General features: G+C 36.7%; 1 protein-coding gene across 15 annotated transcripts in view; it reads left to right on the top strand.

The window, feature by feature from the left end:
- Positions 1 to 22,040, top strand: part of OXR1 (oxidation resistance 1) — a 259,555-nt gene that overhangs the window by 226,009 nt on the left and 11,506 nt on the right. For 12 of the 15 annotated variants that reach the window (XM_021546455.3, XM_021546444.3, XM_021546445.3 and 9 more), the window contains 2 exons: positions 2,636 to 2,798; positions 20,357 to 20,437. In XM_021546455.3, coding sequence (XP_021402130.2) covers positions 2,636 to 2,798; positions 20,357 to 20,437 — 244 coding nt within the window. Of the gene's footprint in view, positions 1 to 2,635; positions 2,799 to 11,063; positions 11,205 to 20,356; positions 20,438 to 22,040 lie in introns of those variants that run through there. The other 3 variants (XM_021546457.3, XM_021546451.3, XM_021546456.3) reach the window with 3 other exon arrangements.

Here is a 22,040-nt window from a genome sequence, read left to right as displayed (position 1 = left end):
GGAACATAAAACCTTTCAATGAACTGACTTAAGCATGTCTACTGGAGAAATAGCTAAATTTATTGAACTCATTCAATTAAGATATGAGACTGTACCAGTGAATGGACATGAACAGTCTTGTACTCTGAAATGATCTTTACTGCTAGGAAACTGTGACTTCTTTTCAACCCAGAAGTGGTTTTTAGGGGTGTTACATACTTGTCAAAGAGTGAGGAGAAAAGAAAGAAACAAAAAACTATCAGTTGTCACCTGGTATAAATACCTACCTGCAATAATCAAGTCATTTTTCCATCTTTTCTTTTGAGCTGAATGGCATATGATGTCCAGTTGGGGCACTGCAGTTGAGGACAGATATGGATCAATTGGAGGGAGTCCAAAGGAAAACAGCAAGTCTATTTAATGCCTAGAAAGTGTAACATATAAAGAAAATATTAGAACTAAGTGGGGCTCTTTAAAGGAGAAGAGGTTGATTACAAAAATAAAATTATTTTATACTGAAATTGGCTGCAACAAGAAAGGCAGTAGTCTTTTTTTTATGTCAACTATGGATGGAAATATGTGATGGACTGAAATTAGTTCAAGTATTATACGTATCCAACAGGTAGAATTGAGTCTATGGTAGTGCATCACTAACCTGCTTTTAAACATCACCCCTGCTACCTCATAAGTGGTAGAGAGGACACAGAGTTTTGAGTCAAAGGTCTGTCCCACTAATTCTGCTGCTGTCAATCCTGTCTGGGCCAGGAGTTCTCTTGTGGTTACAGTTAACTCAAATCTGGTTATTCTAGTAGTATAATATTTAATTTGAAAACAGATAAGTGTTTCATAAATGGCAATGTTATCTAGATTAGTTGGTTAAAATTATTACTGTCTCTTTGACTCATTTTCTAATGTAGCAAGCCCTTACCTTTAGCACAAAGCAGAATTGATCACCTATTTTGGAAGAAATGTTTCTTACTTTTCAGTCTGTACTGATCTCCTTGGAATTTATTTTCATCTGTGAAGAGTCTCTCTGACTGAATGGAGTTGTATACTATCAGTATCAGTTCTTTATTCATTCAATGTGTGTCCTATGTTTTTTGTAAAGAAAAAGCTATGTCATAGTAGGGTGTTAATTTTCTTAATTTGGTGTTACCTTGCTGAGTGCTAGATGAAAATGCTTAGTGCCAATCCAGTTGTCTTTGTCATCAAGTAGTAAGAATGAGAAAAAAGTAGGTATCTGACAAACCAGAATTATTTCAGTGTTCTTACTCTCAAAGGAGCCAGTCTGGGAAGGAGTGTTTTATAGTTCCTTAAGCATCAAGTTTCATTACTTTTTGTAACTGCTATAATTATACATAACTCAAAGTTCTTGAAAAGTTAAACTTAAAAAAAACCTTTCATACTTGCATGACAGCTTAAAATGAATGCCTCATGCAGTGCATGAGGAGTCTGCAGCTTCTTGGTTTTGACTTCAGTGAAACATTTTACCTAACCTTGTGCATCCAGAATGTTTTATTCTTTCCTACTGCCAGAGAAAGATTTGCCCCTTTTTCCCTACCCCTGCTTTTATCATTGTTATTCTGAATCACCCTTGTTAAGATTGATTCTGAATAACTCTGACCCTGTTCAGAGACTGTTACTGCATACCTGTGTGCAGCATTCTTTTGGGCAAAGGTGCACTTTTGAGGAACTTTGCTGTTCTCTATCTCTTCCTGTTCCACAAGTGTTCCGTTTTTCAAGGATTATTAAGGAAGGGAGAAAAAAGAGGCTCAAATATTATTCTTCATGCTAATACAATACCCAGAAATAGCAAATATCTCTCTGAAGAAAGACATAAGGAATATTCAAACTCTTATAACCGGAGCCATGAAGATCTAGCTCTGAATCTTTTCCATGATCAAGAGATACTAGTGGATGCATTGCAAGTCCTTTTCCTGAGTGCTCTATCTATGCACCTGCAGCAAATACAGGATAAACTGACATCTGTTAGGATTGCAAATAACTGCCTCCTGTGAATATGGGTGATATTGCTCTTCTAAACTGGAGAACAGTGTTATTTGTGGCAGTAAACTTAAAAGGAGGTAACTTTGAATCTTGGTACTTACTATAGTCTGTAGTTTGATTTTATGATTCATATATATATGTGCATGCTTTCAGCAGTCTTCCCCCATATCTGTAGTACTTCCCACAATTTGTGTTAATCTGATTATGTCTTGGAAGTCGTCAGCTGTTCTTCAGGTGTAGGCAAAACAGAGGTGCAGACATTTTTTAAATTCTAATTTTGTTTGGTTTTATGTAACTCTTTCTAAATAAGATGAAAAAGTCTTTGTGTTTTATTTTGGGGGTTACTTCAGTTTTAAGCAGAAGTATCCAATGGGACAGAAGTGGTTGAAAGATAATACTTGTATGTGAAATCACAGCTAATTCATTGCCAACTTGTTTCCTGATTCTTTTTCCAGAGTCAGCTTCATATATTTAAAAATTAAAAACTCCCAAAGAGCTAGCAGTTGTTTTTTTTTTTTCAAGTGGGTCTCTAATATCTAGTAAAATATAAAATCATATTTTTATTTTAACCTTAAATATGGAATATTATTAGACATCACAAACTTACCTTATTTTTCTTTTCCCCTGTGTCATAACTTGACTTTTCTAGGACAGATCACTTGTATGTCTTCTTTATCCAGTGGAGTCCAGAAATATATGCAGAAGATACTGGGGAGTCTCTTCGGGAACCTGGATTTATAGTGGTAAAAAAGAAGGAAGAGCCTGAAACTAGTGAAGAATTGAGTACTGAAGATGCTGCTAAAGAATGGGAGGTAAGGAAGAACAGTATCAAAGATTTTTTTTTTTAATACACTCATAAGATTATATTAAAATAGTATTAAATATTTTCCAAGAGATAAAAAAACACCTTATTAGCCTAATCATGATCATGGCTGTTCAATTTATGCCATCCTGATGCTTTCCTCTAACATCAGATCAGGGCAACATTTCACAATTCCAAATCATTTTTGTGTGGAGCAAGTTGTAACTTAAAACTCCTAGGGAAAGGAATGTGAGTAGAGCAACAAAGTTGGAATTTTGATGAAGCAGACTTAATTTTCAGTCTCATAAACTGACAGTTTTCTGGTATTTATTATTCTTATATTTAGAGTGTTCAGTGTTTATTGGTAAGACTCTAAAAATGGGATGAGACAGCAAAGGAGGAAAACAACAGCTATTAATGACATGCCTTTTCAATAATTTAGTAACTAATTTTGCAGTTGTAACTTATTCATGCATTATAATGCTGTTTAGTGTATTTTAGAAATATATTGTAACTGGAACTATTTTTTTTTTTTAATTAATAAGCACATTTCTCTCATGTGACTGTGTCCACTGTGTTTCTATGGACACATCTTTACACGTCTGTGTGGTTTTGTTTTGTAGTGTACATGCAGTTAAAGCACTTCCAGTCTTGTACATTCAAGTGTTGGTCAAAAGTTTGATGATTCTTGTCGTATATATATTGTAGAAGTATCCCATCAACAGTGTTTAAGTTTTGGACAGCAATTGCAATCTCTGACTGTAAGATTTCTTTTGTTTTTCATCCCCCTACCCTGCAGTGTAACATGTTGAAATTAAGGAAGTCTACACTGTTTTATGTAGACTGTAAAAGAAATTTTAAAGAACAGCAATAGTCTTAACTACAGGTAGTAGTTTTCTGCTTAGCTACGAAACTTAGAACCATAGAACTCTGAATTCAAAGTTGAAATGTAGCTAGTTGAAGAATTAGGCCATGGTTGCAAGACATTCCCTGCAACTCGGTGATTTCCCATGGAGCAATTTTGCTTTGAGACATTGAAATTAGTATAATAAAAACATGTCTTTTTAACTTTCATATTTTCAGCATATGTATTGCTTGAGTTCTTCCCAGCAGTGTATTTTGGTGTTAACTCTTGCTCAAAGCCTTTATAGGTATTTGGAGTTTTAAAATTTGGCCTTTTGGAGCACGGGTATCAGTGGATAGTGATCTGCACTATGGTTTAAAGCACAGTATATCTCTTTTAGTGAGCTCTTAAGTAATTTGGCACTTTAATATAATTACAGAATAATTTCCACAGAACATAGTGAAAATGTTTTTTTCATGATGGAATGTGGTAGATTTTAGAAACTATTTCTGAAATAATTGAGGCAGTACATTTTTTGCAAGTATTAAAATCTGTAATTTATTTACCACAGAATGAGACCACACCTTAAGTCTGTATTTAGGTCTTCTCTGGAAAAAGTCATAGGAAACATTTCCAAACTATTGTAATTTCTATGTGTTATGTGAAATTGTCAAGCTTGGTTCTCTTATTATCAAATAATAATTTTCTGGATTTACATGCTAATGTGATTACTGAGAATAACTTTATAAAAAATGTTATAGAAATAGTACAAGAAATATGCTAATGTGGTCTTCCGTGCATTTTAATTTGTGTAATGTGACTTCCTATGACTGATTTGTAGCACAAATCTGAAAGCTCTTAAAAACTTTCTAATTAGAAATGTTTGACAGTACTGGATGGTTCAAGCTATCATTACATAAAGCTGCATTTCAGTGGCTTTTAACATATATACTAGAAAATATGAGTAAATATAGGGAATTGTAGCTGCTGTTGTCACACTCATTATTTCCACTGAATTTCAGTCATTATTTTCAATCAATATACTTCCTTCCTTCAGTGCAACAAGCTTTTCTTCTGCCAGTTTTTGCTCCAGGTGCAATCTAAAATAGCAGGTGGACAGTATAATTGAAGCCTTTTTCTGGGTATTTGGCAGAAAAACAAGCTGCCTTTTTCAGATTGCAAGGATAGGAGAACTTTGGGTGGAAGGGGAAGTGGAAATGCATGACAAAGTACTGTTCATCTACGAAAGGATGAAGGTAGTGGAGTACCTTTGTTTTCCAAAACGTGTTCTTCCTTCTGTCATTGTTCAGTATCTTAAAACTAGAAGAACAGGAAAGAGGATTAATGGGTAACCCAGGTGTGGTGCTCTGAAACAACTTTTGATTTTTTGCAAGTTCTTTTAATACATTCAGGTGCAGCTTTTTATCAATACACTTTGAGAAACCCTATACTTGTTTAGTGGAAAAGAAATTATGGGAAGATTATGGGCTAGTAGGTGTTGGTTTATTAGGTTTATCAATGAATAAAGAATCCATTGAACTCTTACTCGAACTTCAGTTTTATACTGCCTGCTTTTACTGTAATCAAATACTGCATTGTACATAGTGTCAGAAAAAGTTCAGTAAATCCTTTAACTTTCTCTTTTTATGTGTTGCACCCTTGATAGGAAATTGACTTAATAGAAATAACTATGAATCTACTGCTGTCTAACACTGCCATCAGTAAAGGTGACTAATTCACAGAGATTGAAACAATCTGTCTGAGGCACCTTGTAGCTGTTGTTGCTCAGTATCAGTCTTCCTGCCTGTGTCATTTGCAAAGCTTTATAAAAAGGATACTTTTGCACTTAAGATCAGCCTGTACTAAAGACTTGTCTCTGGTATCTACTAGAAATAAATAGGCAGTCACTTTATTTAATATGCTCTCTAAGAAATGAAAGTGGTGCTAAGTTCTCAGTTGTGTTATCCCCATCCGTTTTTCTCAGATATCTCTTTTATCTTGTACTTTTAGTGAATGGCTTACACCAAGAAAGAGGGTGTTTTGAGTTGTGTGGGGTTGTTGGGTGTTTTGTTTTGGCTGTGTTTCAGGGTTGTTTTGCTGCTGGTTTTTTTACCATCTGTACTTAGCTATAAGGTATATTTATCATGGTATTCTTTTTTTACTTGATGTGTCTAAGTTCAAGTGCTAATGGCTTTCTATATCTGTTAGCACAAATGATGAATACTGTTATGTGTTAATACACAAATTCGTTCTCTCTCTAAGCATATTCTATACTTACACCTAAACATAGCAAGACTTTACAGCAAGATGACTCCTGTTGTGCAGTGTCTCATAAACAATTTCAACTAGTACTTATGGTGTAATCTTGTTTCCTTTTTAAGTTCAAGATGTGTATATAGTAGGTTCCTATTTTAACCTGAAATCTGTTAAGGAAACACTTGAATTGCTCTGCATTAGAGTAATTCTTGTTTAATGCATTGATTATTCCTTTCCCTTCACTGTCACTTGATCTCATTGCCATTATTCAAGATTGAGTCATACTTAATGTCACTATCCATGTAAATCTAAATACTCATTCACAAAATACTTGAAAACAGGAGATTTCTTGTCTTAGGACCCACAAACTGGTCTTAAAGTAGTTGGAAAATGATCAATTTGATTTTTTTCATTACCTTTGTTCATTGTGGAGAAAATACAGAAAACTTGATTTTAAACTGTCTGGAAGTTAATTTCCAAAATTAAGACTGAGTTGGTAGATACTTGCAAATATTTTTTTCCTACATGATAGGTCATGTTCTGGACTTGCATTTAATAGTAATTACCTTCGGTTTTGCCTGTTGAATGTCTATAGAAAACATGGATACAGTGCTTCTGGAAAGCAGTAACTCACTTGTCCAATTGAATTTCAGTTAGAACTTAAGATGTGGTTTGAAAATGCTTACTAGATCAAACCATTAGTTGCAACTGAAGTTCTATCTCCTTGAAATGCTATTTGACTTGGACACTCAGCAATCCAACATTACTGAAACTTCTGGAGTGTCTCAGAATTCTATTTCTGTGTATTTATGGAAATGTGAAGGTCACAAATAGTAATTGTCTCCTGGTTAGATAAGCACCTATGTGCAGTATCTCAGTCTTAACCTTTTCCAGATTTTAAGTTCTTTATTGGATCTGAGCTGAAACTTACAACATTTCTATATTAAAGTGGATATTGCCATTTTAGAATGTACTGCTGTCTTAAATTTTTGTGTTCTTAATCATGTTCCTTCTGTAAATTTGGTTCACTTCTCTACTGTACACTTCAGTGCTTGGATGCTGGTACAACATCTGTTTGTTGTGTCTTGCATTTTAAAATGTGATATGAACATAATGCTGTATGACAAGCTGGATAATACTGGATGAGCGGAGAGAAGAGGAAGCCTGAAACTTGTAGGCTTCTTGAATGAAACATTGCACAGGATGTGTAAAGATGAACCATGCTAAGTCTTCACAAGAAGACTATTTTTTCCAATATATTTCTGGAAAGGCTGTCTCTTTATGATAATGGATTGGATATACAAGCTAGATGGTTATTTGGTTTTTATATCATGTATTGTCAGTGAAGAAATTGGATGTGTCACTATGCATGCGTGCTGTGCATTACCACAGAATTTCTAATACTGGAGAATGAGTCTCTTCAATTCTAGCAGTCATGTGCTATAGTAGAAATGTTTATGTTAATTTGTTGTGGTTGGAGAAGAGGACTCTAAAAGGTGTCTATTTACATAATCCAGTGCTCTTTGCAGAGACTGGTAACTTTCATTCTTGCTTTTGCAGTCAACTTGAGTGATATTGTACTGTCTCTCAACTTCATGCATTAGGGTATTATTTTGCTGTATTTATTGTCACTACTTAATAAATTTTGAATTTATTTGTAACTTGTAAGTGGAAATTCAGAGGTTTTGATGGCTTGGAGCTGTTCTGTAGTTGGATTCGTGAATGTGCAGTTGTAATTGGTGGCTGTTTCATGTATCTGATAGTGGCATCTGGGATGGTCCCTCTGCTAAGAGTTAAAACAGAGCCATTTAGCTAAAAAACTTGTGCTTTTGAGTTTCTTAATGGCTTTCAGCATACCTTTGGAAATCCTCAGAAAAACTTTGTGATGGAAAAATACTTCAGTTTTTTTACCCCTCCCTTTCCTTAAGCTGTTGAGAGGAAACAAAGGAGGATGACTTCCCAAATTAGACTTCCTTTCTTATGGAAACTTTCTCAGCCAAGAGAAGTTAAGAAGTTGGGCCAGTCCACGTTGTATTGACACTGTAGGAGATAGCTTTTTGTAAGGTTTTAGTGTTTCTTGTAAAGGGAAAAGGGATCAGACCTTTCTTAGCTGTAATCACGTTAGCTTCACCTGCAACAATTTTTACAAAGAATCACTTGTTCTAGAAGACAGAGTAGTAATTTTGTAGAGAAGCCAGTACCTGATGATTTTTTTTTAATTTCAACTTCATTCTAACTTCATTACTCCTGAACTTAACACTTACGTGGAGTCAACAGCAAATTGACTGTCCTGTTATCCTTCTGGGCTAACCTCCCTCTCTTTAGAGGCATGAAGCACAGGAAATATCTTCTCTACTAATGTAACTTCATTCAAAAAGCATGAATGCTAAATGTAGGGATTGTAGAATTCAGTGTCACAACTTTTCTGTTGCTGTGTTATCAGGATATTGTTATGACTATGTGAAACAAAATTGTTCCATCTTATCCAGCTGCAAAAACTTTTTTCCACACCTGGTGTCCAGTCTTCCTACTGAAGTTGAGAGTTACTGTGCTTACTGCCCTGTTTCAGCGTTATGTAATCTTGTCATGTGATAAGTTAAAATCTGATATGGCAAAAGGTCTAAACCAGGTAATTGGTTTGGAGAGGAAATAAGACATTATTTAAGTTGTGCCTTTATTTGTTGTCACCCTCCTTTTTCTCTGGGACAGATTTTTTTTGAGACATATTAGTTTATTAGAAGAAATGACTTTGTAAGGTAAAATTACTGAGAGGACTATGCACATTGATTGTGTAGAGATCTTAATCTTGGTTGTGAATTAATAATGACAATAACAAGATCATGATTCATTGTAATTAATTATTATTATGTTGCTCCATTGTCAATGTAAGAAATAGGTGGATGCTCTTAAGTGTTTGCTGCTGTTCTGCACAGATGTCATGTGTGAGCATGTGCTCCTCACTAGAATCTTTTATTAAGAACACTGACGGCAAGGCCTACATTAATTGCAACAAGATATGAGATTCTGATTCCAGTTAACAGATCAGTATTGTAATCCCCAAACACATGAAAAAATAAAAGGGCAGTTTATTAATCTTTAAGTGTTGCTACTGAGGTCAGATTTCTCATGTGGGCTTCTTTCTGTGGCTGGGGTGGAGATCTATCACGAGTGACAATTTTGCCTCTTCCCTGAGTGTGCTGTGTCTTGGTGCTGCTCAGGCTCTGCCTCCCTCCCTCTGCAGCAGATGCTCCCAGCTGAGGGCAGCTGCCAGCTCATGGGGATGGCTGCTGCTGCTCCAGGGCTGAGCAGCTAAACACTGTCAGGGGTCTCATAAAGTTACTTCTGCATTCATTCCCATTAAACTTTGCAGCTGTAATTAAGTAAAAAAGTGAGTTGTCAGATCGTACAGAATTTTATTGCTCACTTTTCTTTTCAGTGCGTTTTTAAAATCCTTTTGAGAAGATACGAGAGAAGTGATTTTTATTCAGAGAGAAACTCAAAACTTCTAAGCAAATTGTTAGAATTGTTTAAGATTAAATGTTGCGGAATAAAAACAGATTCAGTTCAACAGATTCTTTTCTTCCTTCCCAGAAATGCGTTGGCTTGTGTTAGGGAAGAATTTTTTTTCTTGAAGGGCAGGGAACAGATGACTGATGAAGTAGGCTGTGGAAGAGTTAGTTGTATTACTAGCATTTGCTTTCAGCCTTAAAGGTTTTGTTTCCAGAGAAAGTTTGAAATATTTTTGCTGCATATTCTCCATTCCTTTAAGATTTGACTTACTTGGCAGAGAAGGGGGTGATATCTGTATTCTTTTTATATTGATGGCAATTCTCATTTGAAACAGTTTTAAGGGTGTCTGTTTTTTTGTTCTTGTTTTAACCCTCAGTATTAGTTCACTTATTATTTGAAAATAAAACCCAGCAAAAAAACTCAAGCACATAAATAGGCATATGGCTTGTTATTGGAATCATACACCATTTGGCTATATATTTAGTAAAATCATTGTTATATATTTGAATTTCCTAAATCCCAGCTTCAGTGTTCCAATGATAAAAATGTTTTTACCTGCCACCTTAATACTTCCAATAAGTCAGAACAAATTTACTTTTAGAGGTGCCAGCTCCCATAAAAGGTTTTACTGAAAAGAAAAACATTTTATTCATCACAATGTTAGACACTAGTGCAAGGTTAGTTGCAGTAAAATACAATAATTGGCAGTAAAATACTAGTTTTGGTCCTGCTTTTCTCTGCTTGAATGTCTTGGCTTTTAGATCACAGCACAACAGCCTGAGTGAGCAATGATTTAATGTTGTTCAGTTGCTGCCCTGGCCTAATTAATGCTCTCACACAGAACTTGGAGCATGAGTGACGTGGAAATTATTTTGGTGGTTGTTGTTTGTTTCGGACGATGTTGCAGGGGGGAAAGGGAAGTGTTTCATTTTGGGTGTGGTGTAGAAAGACTGCAAGTGCTACTGCAAGGAGATTCTTAGAGGATTGTCATGCTTTTTAGTATTGCACGTGCCTGTTTAAATAAACATCCTTCCTTAAGGGAAAAAATAATCATGATTCCAAAAATACTTTCTTGCTGGGACTAGCATTTAACCCATACAGCAAATTTAGCTTATAGACAAAAGGTTTAATTTTCATCTTGTAGCTTACAAACTGAAAAGGATGAAAGGCTAACAGTTTCCAAATGCTTTAAAACCCTCTTTTTTTTAACAATATTTTAAATTTTTACTGACCCTCTTCTAACTGGTTCTGGACTCTCAGAAATTACTTACATTGTTTATATAAGGTTGTCAGCATAAGGAAGACAAACTAATATTGAATGCAAACACGTTATTATTAGAAATCGTTTCTGAGCAGTTACCTTATAACCAAATATTGCAAGCAGTTCTTGGGGATTCTTTTTGTGTTCTTCAATATTGTGTAGGAACAATTCGGCTCTGTATCTTTAAATTCTTTGGCCTTTTAACAAACTAGTGCTCTGCAACCACACTGGAGCACAGGAAGCCTTCCTCCTCGTGTATCGTCATCATGTGCGGTACATCCCCCTGCTGCACACTCGCTCATTTGCTCCCTGCCTCGTCAGTCAAATGTGAGCGTCCAGCAAACTATCCTGGCACGGCGTCCTGGGGCTCTGCCTGCGCCTGGCGCTGACAGCAGGTACAGAGAATGCTTTCAAACAGCCTGGAACCGGGCTTTTTGTTTCATTTCTTTTTTTAGTATTGTTTTATTTTTAGAAGGGAAATGTCTCGTCTCTGGTATGGGAAGAAGGGAAGAAAGCACCAGCCAGTCAATCGTAAATGCACTCTGGTAATTTTCAGTGTAGTATCTTCATGTCTGTTATTGCAGTCTTTAAATGTGGTGCAGAGACAGTTTGTGGAAGTTCAAATTTTGAATGTGTAAACAGGATGCTAAGTCACAAATTTTCATTATCTTTGGAATAGAATCTAATTACTGGCATTCCTTTGGCATTAGATAATAGAAACTGCTTTGAGCATTAAGGGATTCAGCAGTTTTAAGGTGGTTTTTCCCTTTCTTTTCCCTCGGAGTAGTGAATTTTTTCACAAAAAAATGCTTTATACCTAAGTACCAAGTCCAAGAGTTTACAATGGGCATACAATTAGAGAAAGTGTAAATTTTCTGACTTACCATTAACTTCTCAGAGGTCAGTCAAACATATATAGGTCTGGTAATAATTCTAAATTCATGGACATGAGTCCACTGTTGTCCCATTGTCATGTTTATAGTGAAGGGGAGGAAGCAAAAACACTGGCTCTGAAGTTTATTAGATTTTTGAAAGGAACTGGGATTTTTTAGTGTTGTTTTCCCCAAACAGACTTTTTGTAGCACTGTTTAATATGTAGCAGTATCTAAAGGAAAAGGTTTTCGCTGCAAAACAACATCTTGAGGATAGGGAAGAAGTGTTCTTGACAATAGACTGTGCTTTTACCCACTGGTAAATTTGAAAGATAACTTTCATTTAGACTCTCCTTGTGGCAGGAGAGTCTAATTCTTAAGAAATACATCTTACTGGGTTTTGAAGCATACTTCTTCAGGGTGCTGTTGAGTTGGGGTTTTATTTTTTATTTATTAACAGGTTTTTAGTCTTTATCTTTTATTTATGTTTTTATCTTTATTTTTAGCCAGGATACTTGCAAAGTAGGAAATTGACTTGTTGCAACAAATGGTTCTATAAAATGTGTGTTCCTAAATAACAGATATTTGAAGTTATACTCTCCTGACTTTTATCTGTGGTAGTGGAGTAGAACGGGTCTATAATACCTAAATTAAATGTAATGTTATTTTAGCATACCCTGTAGCAGTGTAAAAACTATTTGAATTTCAGTTTACAAAAAAAGGTGTTTTTTAACATGTATCTAGATACATAGAAAAATAAATATAACTTGCACAGATATTTAGAAAAGTAGTAGTATCCCTTGTTATAATTGTTTCCCTTGGGACGAATACTGAACTTTAGCCATAGTCTAACTGTGTTATAAAAAGAATATTTACCAGCTTCTAAGGACAGTTTGAATTAAAGAAGGCTATGTGAGAATAAGGATCAACTTTGCTGTGAGAGAGGTAAAGAACAGGTTATTTTAATTTGGAAAAAGAGAGTAGAGAAGTACCTACAGATGGGGGTATTTTTAAAATGTTGCTATGTCAATAGGACAAGCTTTGTGCTTGAAGTTGGGTTTTTTCTTCAATGACTGTTCATAAACCTAATGTGCAAGTGTAACTTTTTCATAGAAAGGAAAGAGTATTGGTATAATTATTCCTGTTATGCAAGACCAGTGGAAAAATATTAAGGAGACTGGCAGCATATAAAGTATACAGGTTTCTGACTGAATCTCTCATTAGTGGTTCTGAATTTGGGTGAAGTCTCGTCTGACGTGAAGTAACAGTTGCTGGGTTAAATGAACTGATACAATAAAAGAAAAATGCTAGCTTGAAGCAACTAAGTTGCCCTAGATCATTTCCTGGAAAGGTCTTTGTTACTTTCCTGATTATACTATTAATTTGAGCTCAGCATTGAAAGGTTTGGTACTTTCCCAGGGTAAGAAATCAAAGTTTTGGTGACTTACTGGTATATTATGCTTCCCCTTTAAAAAGCTAGTAATGTCAGCCTCCTGCATTTTAGTATGTGTTTAGTATTTACTGTGTCTCTTTATTTTATTTATATTTATTTTATGGCAATACAAGGGCTGCCAATGTAAGTTTCTAGAATGTCAAAAATGCAAGCAGTGGTTCTTCCTGTTAAAGCATTCCAGACAGAAGACATCAGACAATGCAAGAGGACAAAAGGTGGATTGCCGTCTTAGGGAATGCTTTCATGTTTGTGCTTTTGCTATGTCTGCATGGTCTCATGCAGGCCTGTTGGAGCAAGTCCAGAGGAGGGCCACTGAGTAGATCCAAGGGCTGTGTTTTGGTATCAGCTGGACACCTCTGTTATGGAGACAGGGTGAGAGAGTTGGGACTGTTCAGCCTGAAGGAGAGAAGGCTCTGGAAAGGCCTTATTATGGCGCCTTGCAGAGCCTGCAGGGGCTCTCTTGTAAGAGAGCTGGAGAGGGACTTTTCACAAGGGCATATTGTGATAGGACAAAGGGGAATGGCCTTAATGTGAAGGAGGAAAGGTCTAGATTAGATACTATGAGGAAATTTGCTATGAGGGTAGTGAGGCATTGGAATAGATTTCTCAAGGTGATTTGTGGAACTACCATCCCCAGAAGTGTTCAATGTCAGGGTGGATGTGGGTTTGAGTAGCCTGGTATAGTGGAAGGTTCTCTGCCCATGGGGCTGGAGCTCTGTGGTCTGTAAGGTCTGTTCCAACCTGAACTTTTCAATTATTATAGTTCTTCCATTGAGAATTATTTGGTGTTACATTATTTGCATTTTTAATAATTATGAAATACTAGTCTACCTTGACAAAGTTGAAGTAGAGTAGCAGAGGAGTTTTCAAAAAGGTTGTTTTTAAGTTAGAAGAAAGCAAATGAGTAGTAAAGGCTTACATTTTTCCTGTATGTTTTTAATGATCTGTGGAATCTGAAGTTGATCCTTAATTAACTTTTTTCTGCTTAAAGCAGGAGACAAACATTGTCATACTGGGCTGTGATTTAGTTACTTCTAAGCCTGTGTAATGCTTTCTTGTCATACCTGAGAGGATCTTTGCAAGGCAGTATCAGAACTGAGATGTAACCTTGCTCAGTCTGCCTTATCCTGTCTGTAATGGCAGCTTGCACTCAAGCACCAGGTGCTGTGGTTTCCGCAGCTGAACCTCTGGTTTCTCTGCATGCAAATGCTGAAACTTCCTTAAATAGTTTTGCAAGGCAGCTGCATTTTATTGGTCGTGTTGCTACAGATCTTTTTTTGTTAGGATGGAATGAGTAAAGTTGTCTGGCTTGCTTCTTTAAGAAAGTAGTTTTCTTAAATCTAATTCCTGGTTCTTTGCACAAACATCCTGAACTGTTTAATGTTTTGCATGCTAAATTTAGCAATCTTGCTGGTATTATGATATCTCTCATATGAGTGTTTTTTCGTATCTTGAAAAAATAGCTGCTTATTTAGGTCTGCAGACTTGATGTAACACTTTGTGTGCTTCAGGCTTTGTTTACCTTCTTTTCAAGTTCATTTATTCTGGTTATTGCAGATACTTCAGTTTATCATCAGTATATGTTAATTACAGTTTGGTACAGTTGCTGTGGACTTAGAGCACTTTGAGGCAGATATTTAATAGCTCACCCTGCAAAGCTATGGGGACAATTACACAGGGAGAGTGCTGCTGGCATGTGACTTACTCAGCATTTCTCTCCCTGCTCTGGAAAATACCTTAATGTGCACAACAGTTTGAAGAGGGACAGTTTTAAAAACACTGAGAGAAGGAGCCATGGTGACAGCCAAACCAGAGGACTGTTGTTATTCCATGGTCCTTCTCTGCATAAAATGGCCAGCTGTCATCCCTTCCCTTCCTTGTCACCAGTAGTTTCAGACTGGGAGCTGAATTGACCAAATGTAGCAGCAGCTCTCTGACCGCCGAGAGCGGACACAGGCTTTCCCAGGCATTTTCCTGGGGAAGGCTGTGAAAAGATCAAAAAAAAAGAATGAGAAACAATTCTTATCTCCACTTGTTACACCTACTGTTGTGTACATGTGGAATGTGTCATAAAAATGTGTATACCAAAAAGTAATGTCTTATTTAAACACTAGATAGTGTTTAGATAAATAGACCAATTAGGCCAAAGCTGTATTGGACTAACTATAAAAGTTACTAAGTTTCTTAATAAGCATAGTATAATATAGTATAAAATGATATAATAAAGTAATCAACCTTCTACAATCATAAAGTCAATATTAATTATTTCCCAGCTAAAGACCTACAAGGACAGACTGAATAGCACACAAAACAGAAGATTAATAGCTTTGCAGCCACTTGCTTTAAAAATTAATCAAATTAAATTAGTCTTAAGGTTTGGGTTTTTTTCAAATGATACCTTTCAGCTGTTTATCTGGTGCAGTATGACCTATGAATTAATGCATTTTTGTGATGTAATCAATATGTCCCAAACAATTCTATTTGATATGGTGGAGCAGAGTGCTTTTTCAATATTGTCTTCTCTCCAGCAGTCTGATATTTTTGAGAGGAAACTAAATTTGTCTGAAAAATAAAACTAGTGTTTTCTCTTAAAATATTCATAGCAGCATTCAGTTCACATAGGCACCTTCTTATTGGAAGGTATTCCAAAGTAACTTTAAGTGGCCTAATAAAACTACATTGGGGCTTTTTTTTCTTCAATTAAGTATCCTGAAGTATTTTTGAATCTCAAGAATTAATGTTCATGAAGTTTACAATTCAGCCAAGTACACACCTATATATTAAGATTCAGTATTATGTATTAAGATTCAAAGTAAAATTGTTCAGCTTGTGTTCTTTCTTAATACTTGGGGTTTTTTATTTCATATTCTGAGTTGGTAACAAGGTTACAGATAACATACATTTCAGAACCATTTTTGCCGTTAAGCTTTATCTCTTCTTAACTTCCAGAAGCACTGTTCAGCTCTGATAAGACCCTCCCATTCTGGAGGGAGACGGTGAGACAGTTTCGGCTACTTGTTAACTCTCAATGTTTAGCTGTGTTTGTTTTGAGGGCAGCAGTGAAAGCTGCTCCCTGTTAGCAAACAGGCATGGGGGGGGCAGCAGGGGGGGTGGGGGTTGTCACTTGTGGCTTTGTTAAACTGAGGAATCCCTCACTGGTGAAAAAAGCATTTTTTACATCTGCAGGATGATATTATCAGTAGCTGAAGAGGCTGATCAAACATTTAAAAAAATTTAACTGCATTTTCATGTGTGTTGTTGAAGGACAATAAATATTCCCTATTTGGAATTTTGTCTTCAGTTTCATTCACTGCAAGTGGCGAGCATAACTTGTAAAGTGAGGTATTTTTTTGAGATATTTTCAGAAAAACAAAGTTTAGAAACATGAGTTTCTCCAAAAGGAGAATCCTGGGCTTCTTGATTGTTTGAGTCATTATTATGCAAACCCTTGACTTATTGCATTAAATATTAAAACTGTTGGACGATTTACTAAGTGGTTAACTCACATATACATGGTGTGGAGAGGTTAAAAAGGCTATGCCACAAGTTAAAAAGTCATGCCACAAGTCATACAATTCATCCTGTGTTTTTTCACCAATGCTGCCAATTTTAATACAGCAGGTAATATTAGATCTCTAAGGACATATTCCATATCTTTTCAAACTTGGAATTACAGAATCACAGAATAAGCTGAGTTGGAAAAGATCATCCAGTCCTGGCACTGCATAGCACCATCCCCAAAAGTCATACCATGTACCAGTGAGCATTGTCCAAAACTTCTTGAACTCTGTCAGGCTGGTGCTGTGACCACTTTGCTGGGGAGCCTGTTCCAGTGCCCAACCACCTTCTGATATATCCACCTTTTTCCAATATCCAAACTAAACCTCCCCTGACACAGCTTCAGGCCATTCCTTTGGGTCCTGTCACTGCTCACCACAGAGCAGGGATCAGTGCCTGCCCCTTCTCTTCTCCTCATGAGGAAGTTTTAATTGCACTGAGGTCTCCCCTCAGTCTCCTCCTGGCTGAACAGACCGAGTGACCTCAGCTTCTCCTCATAGAGTTTCCCCTCAAGGCCTTTCACCATCTTTGTTGCCCTCCTTTGGGCACTCTCTGACAGTTTTCTATCTGTCTTTTCTTTTGGCACCCAAAACTGCCCCCAGCACTCGAGGTGAGTGCCCCAGAGCAGAGCAGGACAATCCCCTCCTTGCCCAGTGGTGATGCTGGGCCTGATGCACCCCAGGACCCCCAGGTCCCTTTCCATGGCACTGTTCTCCAGCATCTCAATCCCCAGTCTGTATCTACATCCAGAGTTGCTGCATCCCAGGAGTAGAATTCAGCACTGACCCTTGTTGAACTGCATGTGATTGGTGATTGCCCAGTCCTTTGATTTGCAGAGGTCTCTCTGTAGGGCCTCCATCTCTTTGAGGGAGTCAGCAGTTCTTCCCAGTGCTGTATCTTCTGCAGTAGACAGTTTCGGAGCCTTTTTTGCCCTGAAGTACACCAGCAATCCAGGCTATTCACGTTACTTGTTTTGCTCTATTCCAACCAGTGCCCAGATTAACAATAAGAGGTTTTTCTCTTCTCCTACATTCATTTTAAAGCAGAAAAAGGTAGAAGGAGAACAAAGCATCTTTCAGGAACATTTCCTGATCCTCAAAAATTAGCTTTGGTTATCCAGGAAAATGAATGTTGAGATGGCTTAGTAAAGAGAGCATAGTAAGTAAAGCACATAGCAAAGTCATATAGGTAGATCTTAAACTAATTATTTTAATGGAAGAATTTTATTACAAGGAAGTACTTTGTACTGAAAACTGCAGACCAATATGATGAATATGAATTTGCATCTACTTTTTAAATGAAATGTTTTCCTTTCTAGGTATTTCTCATACCATGTGAAAGACTATCTTCTGTGTTTAAGAATCGAAGTAGAATGAGGTAGAAGTAGATTCTGGAATGATAGGAAAATAGCTGATGGGGGAAGGCGTGGGACAGGAGACAGAAGAAAACCCTGGTTTATTTAGCTTGGTGAAGTAGACTAAAAGATTAATAGGACTATAAAGAAGGGACATGAGGAAATCTTGATGGAAGAGCAAATAGCATAAGCAGTATATGAATTAAACAAGGTTATAAGGAAGAATAAACTTCTGATGTTACTACTAACATTTCAAAGCAGTGCTCTTGAGCTGCTGCAGTTGGCAGCAACAAAATGGTGTCTGTTTGCAAGATAAATCTCAATTCCTGAATGAAGTGGAATGTAGTTGCTAGTAAGCTTAGATGTGTGTGACTTTAAGGTTCTGTAGCTAATTTAATCAAGAAGTACATAGTCTTGTCCACTGCAAAGCAAGAATAAAGTATGTTGGCCTAAACCACAGGCATTATATAGAAGGCCAGGTACTGCATCTGAAAAGTTGAAGTATATAATAATTTGAAGCCTAGTTCAGTAATGAGTGGATAAACTTGAGGCAGTCTCACGGTTTCCTCATGGAACATAGTATGAACTGTATACTTAAAATAAGCTCTTGGTTTGAGGTTCTGGGTTCTTTTCCTTTAATTTTCCTGTGGCTAGTTTGACATTCTCTGGCATGTTATTTATGATGTTTGTCATTGCATACCAATGGTCTGCCATTATGCAGGTTTTTGTTCTCAAAACAAATGGAATGTGACAGTGTGCAACAGAGTCAGCATGCCAAGAAGCTATTATATTGTATACACATTAATAGGTATTCATGTTTCTCTCAAGCAAGAAAAATAAGGCATCTCCATGGCATATGAAAAGGTCAGTCTCTGAGTTAAAAAGCTGATAAGCAATTCACAGATGCAAGATGATGACGAGTGTGCATTTGAGAGGTTGAAGGCAAGATGGCAGTGCCCATAAAACCATCTACATTTCCACTATGTGAAAAAACAACTAAATAATGGTGTCAGAGATTTTGAGATTTTTTTTTCCTCAATAATTTCCTTAAGTAATCATATATTTATGGCCTGTTGTAAGTTACCTACAGCGTCACATGTGGTAGGGTGTAGCTTAAAGAAGCAGTAAGGCTAAATGGTCCTCACATTACTGCTTTCAGGGTTATTATATTCATAAGTTGCTGGTGTGAACAGTGTAAATTTGCAATGAAGTGTCATAGCAAATAAAAGGATAAAACTACACTATTACATGTTTGAGTGGAATACTGTTAAAGCTTTACATATAGCTATATGACTCTGAGAATGCACAAACCAATACAATTTACAACAGTATTCGTTATCTGTTTTGAGACAATAGTAAAAAAAAAATTGAAGTAAATTGAGTGCTAGTAATGACAGATTATTCAGTAATAAAGCTGGATGTCACAAGTATTCCTTTTTCCTTGCCTTGCAGTTGCATGGGGTAGAGTGAACCATCGCTGCTCAAGAGCCAGTCATGCATGACTGTGGGCTCTGTACTCAGGACAGTGGCGAGTATCTGGCCAAACTCCTTGTAGTAGGGACAGGTAGATGGGGAGCTGCTGGACTTGTGGTTGTCTTCCTTTGCACTGTGGTAGGCTCTAGAAGTTTTTAATATGCTCTTACTACATGGGACATCCATTTAATCTCTCCACCAGCTGTTTTAAGATGCTTTCATACCAATGATGATTTTGAGTTGTTCTCAAAATCACATTATTTGCTCTAGTTACATCAAAATGACTGTTGTAGTCCTTTAGCCAGCTTGTTGCACCAGAGCAGCATGTTCTAGAGCTTTGTGACTAAAGACTTTCTGGCTGTACACCTCCTGCCAAAGTGGAGATGCCATTTGAAGTGAATGTGTTGGCAGATGAGCAACTCCGGAAGCTTTGGAGGGAAATAGAAAGTCCAGGATAAAGAAATTTTGAGGTTGTATTGGGATGTTATTAAACTGTAGTCTTTATCTTCACTGCCAGACACAAGAGTTAGAGCTTACTGAGAAGCCTGAGATTTGCTTCTAGTCTTCATCTAGGAAAGCAAACCAGGTTCATAAGGTTCTTTAATCTGAGTGTAAAGAATGTTTGAGAGGACCTTGGGCTGAAGAATTTGGGTTAAGGCATGTAACTCAGATTGACTTTTCATTTAGCATCCTGATACCGGAAACTTTATGCAGTCCTATATCAGTTCTTTGTTCATCCTAGATCAGTGAGATATCTGACTGCTAGTGTCCTTAGTGTTTATTTTGTAATCTTGCTGTGTTTACTCATCTGTCTGAAATCACCTACATATGCACTGTCCTTGCAGAAACAAACATCTTTTGGCCCTTCTTGTTTGTTTGTTGTCATTGCGCATTTTCCCTTCATTACTCTCCTCCAGTTTTCTTTCATACTTTTTTACTTTTCTTCAACTGTCAGTGGAATTATTGTCTTCCTGTCTCCATATTCAGGTAGTGTCAGTGGCTGAGTATCACCGCAGGATCGATGCTCTAAATAGCGAAGAACTGCGCACACTCTGCAGACGTCTCCAGGTGCCCTCTTCAGTAGTTTAAACCCCATCTCCAGATACTAAAACATCTTTCTTTGTAGTGTCTTGGATCACGGCAATTCCTGCACTCAGTGGGTTTGTCTTGTCTACAGCACTACAAGGACCCAGCAGAAAATTCCTTTGTTTTGGATGTATTTAATTGTGCAATTCTGTGATGGAATCAGTAATTTTATGATGGAATTACTACTTCCATCTTTTTCACACAGGAATTTTCTGTTAGATTTTGAAAACTTGTTTTCAGTGCTGCTTGACTTGCAGTGTTGTGTTTTAACTTCTACTTTAGACTGGTGTGTTGTGTTAGAAGCTTCCCTAAAAAGAATGCAAAGCAAGTGAAGAATCAAAACCTTGTTGCATGGGTGTTTAATTTTATATAGGAATCTTTCATCGAGAATCTCACAGTACATGGCAAGTATGAAGCTTCACAACTTCTATGAAATAGGTAAGTATTTTTCCCATTATAAAAGGTAACTGAGGCAGTTCAACATGGCAAAGGTCATACACATACACACAAAATGACATCAGTTTGGATTTTTGAAGGTCTGTGGCTGTGGATTGAAACTCATATTTGCATTCTCTTTAGGTGTTCCATAGTTTTTTGAGAATTATATAAAATTGTTAGCTGCTGTGCACATTATACATGCCTTACTGATGGAAAGCATAGCTTAGATTTCCTTGGAAGCATCAAGTATTTTGGTTTTCCCTCGTACTTGGCTGCTGAAAATGTCAATTTTTTTTCTGTGTTTTTTTATTTCTTTGATCTTGGCCTTTTTTATGTATTAATAAGCAAGAATTTTCTTAGCTCTGATATTTCTATTTGTTTAATAATCCAAAATAATTGCTTCAAAATATTATGTAAGTAGTACAATCATATAGATCAATAATGAACATGAACCTTGCCCCCAAAAGCTGCACTGTTTTAGGAAAGTCAAGAATCTTACCCAAAAAAAAAAAAATATTCCCACTTGAGAACAGAACTATCCTGTTTTTGGCAAGTGGTGGTGCTGGAGAATCCCTTTATTAATGTTCTGGAAGTGTGGGAGCTCTTTCCAAATGCATTTTACCTACTATGCCCAAACTCAAGGTTTAGGCTGATGAGAAAAATCTGATGTGATGGGCTGCAGCCTATGAACTCTGCTCTGAGGCCATTTGAGAGTTGTGCTCTCAAACGTGGTGTAGACTGTGTGGCATTTACCAATCATGGAAGCCCCTGGAATCTGACTATAGCTCAGTCTGCTCTGTCCAACTTTGGTGGGAAATAAATCTGCAGATTTCAAAGCTAAAGTGCTTTCTCACAGATTCTTTTGAATAGACATTCTTTGCTTCTACAAAGTTGTGTTCTTCCTAGAAGAAAACTGCTTTACATTAATAATAATAGAAAAGGAAGAAAATCCATCCAAAAAATACCCCAATCCCCAAAAACTCTAAACCAAAAAACTGTTTACCAGACCACTTGAATCCAAATTATTCATGTTTTGCATGGTGGTCTTTAATGACAATTAAAGAATGACAAGGGCAAAAATCTTTCTGCTCTACAGTTGGACAATGCTGAACTTCTCTGGAGCTGAAGCAGTAATGTGATGGATGAC

This window comes from Lonchura striata, chromosome 1 (assembly GCF_046129695.1).
Source record: "Lonchura striata isolate bLonStr1 chromosome 1, bLonStr1.mat, whole genome shotgun sequence".
In the NCBI taxonomy this organism is placed as follows: domain Eukaryota; kingdom Metazoa; phylum Chordata; class Aves; order Passeriformes; family Estrildidae; genus Lonchura; species Lonchura striata.
The sequence above is the reverse complement of the archived record's forward strand: the minus strand, read 5'-3'. Positions and strand labels throughout refer to the sequence as shown.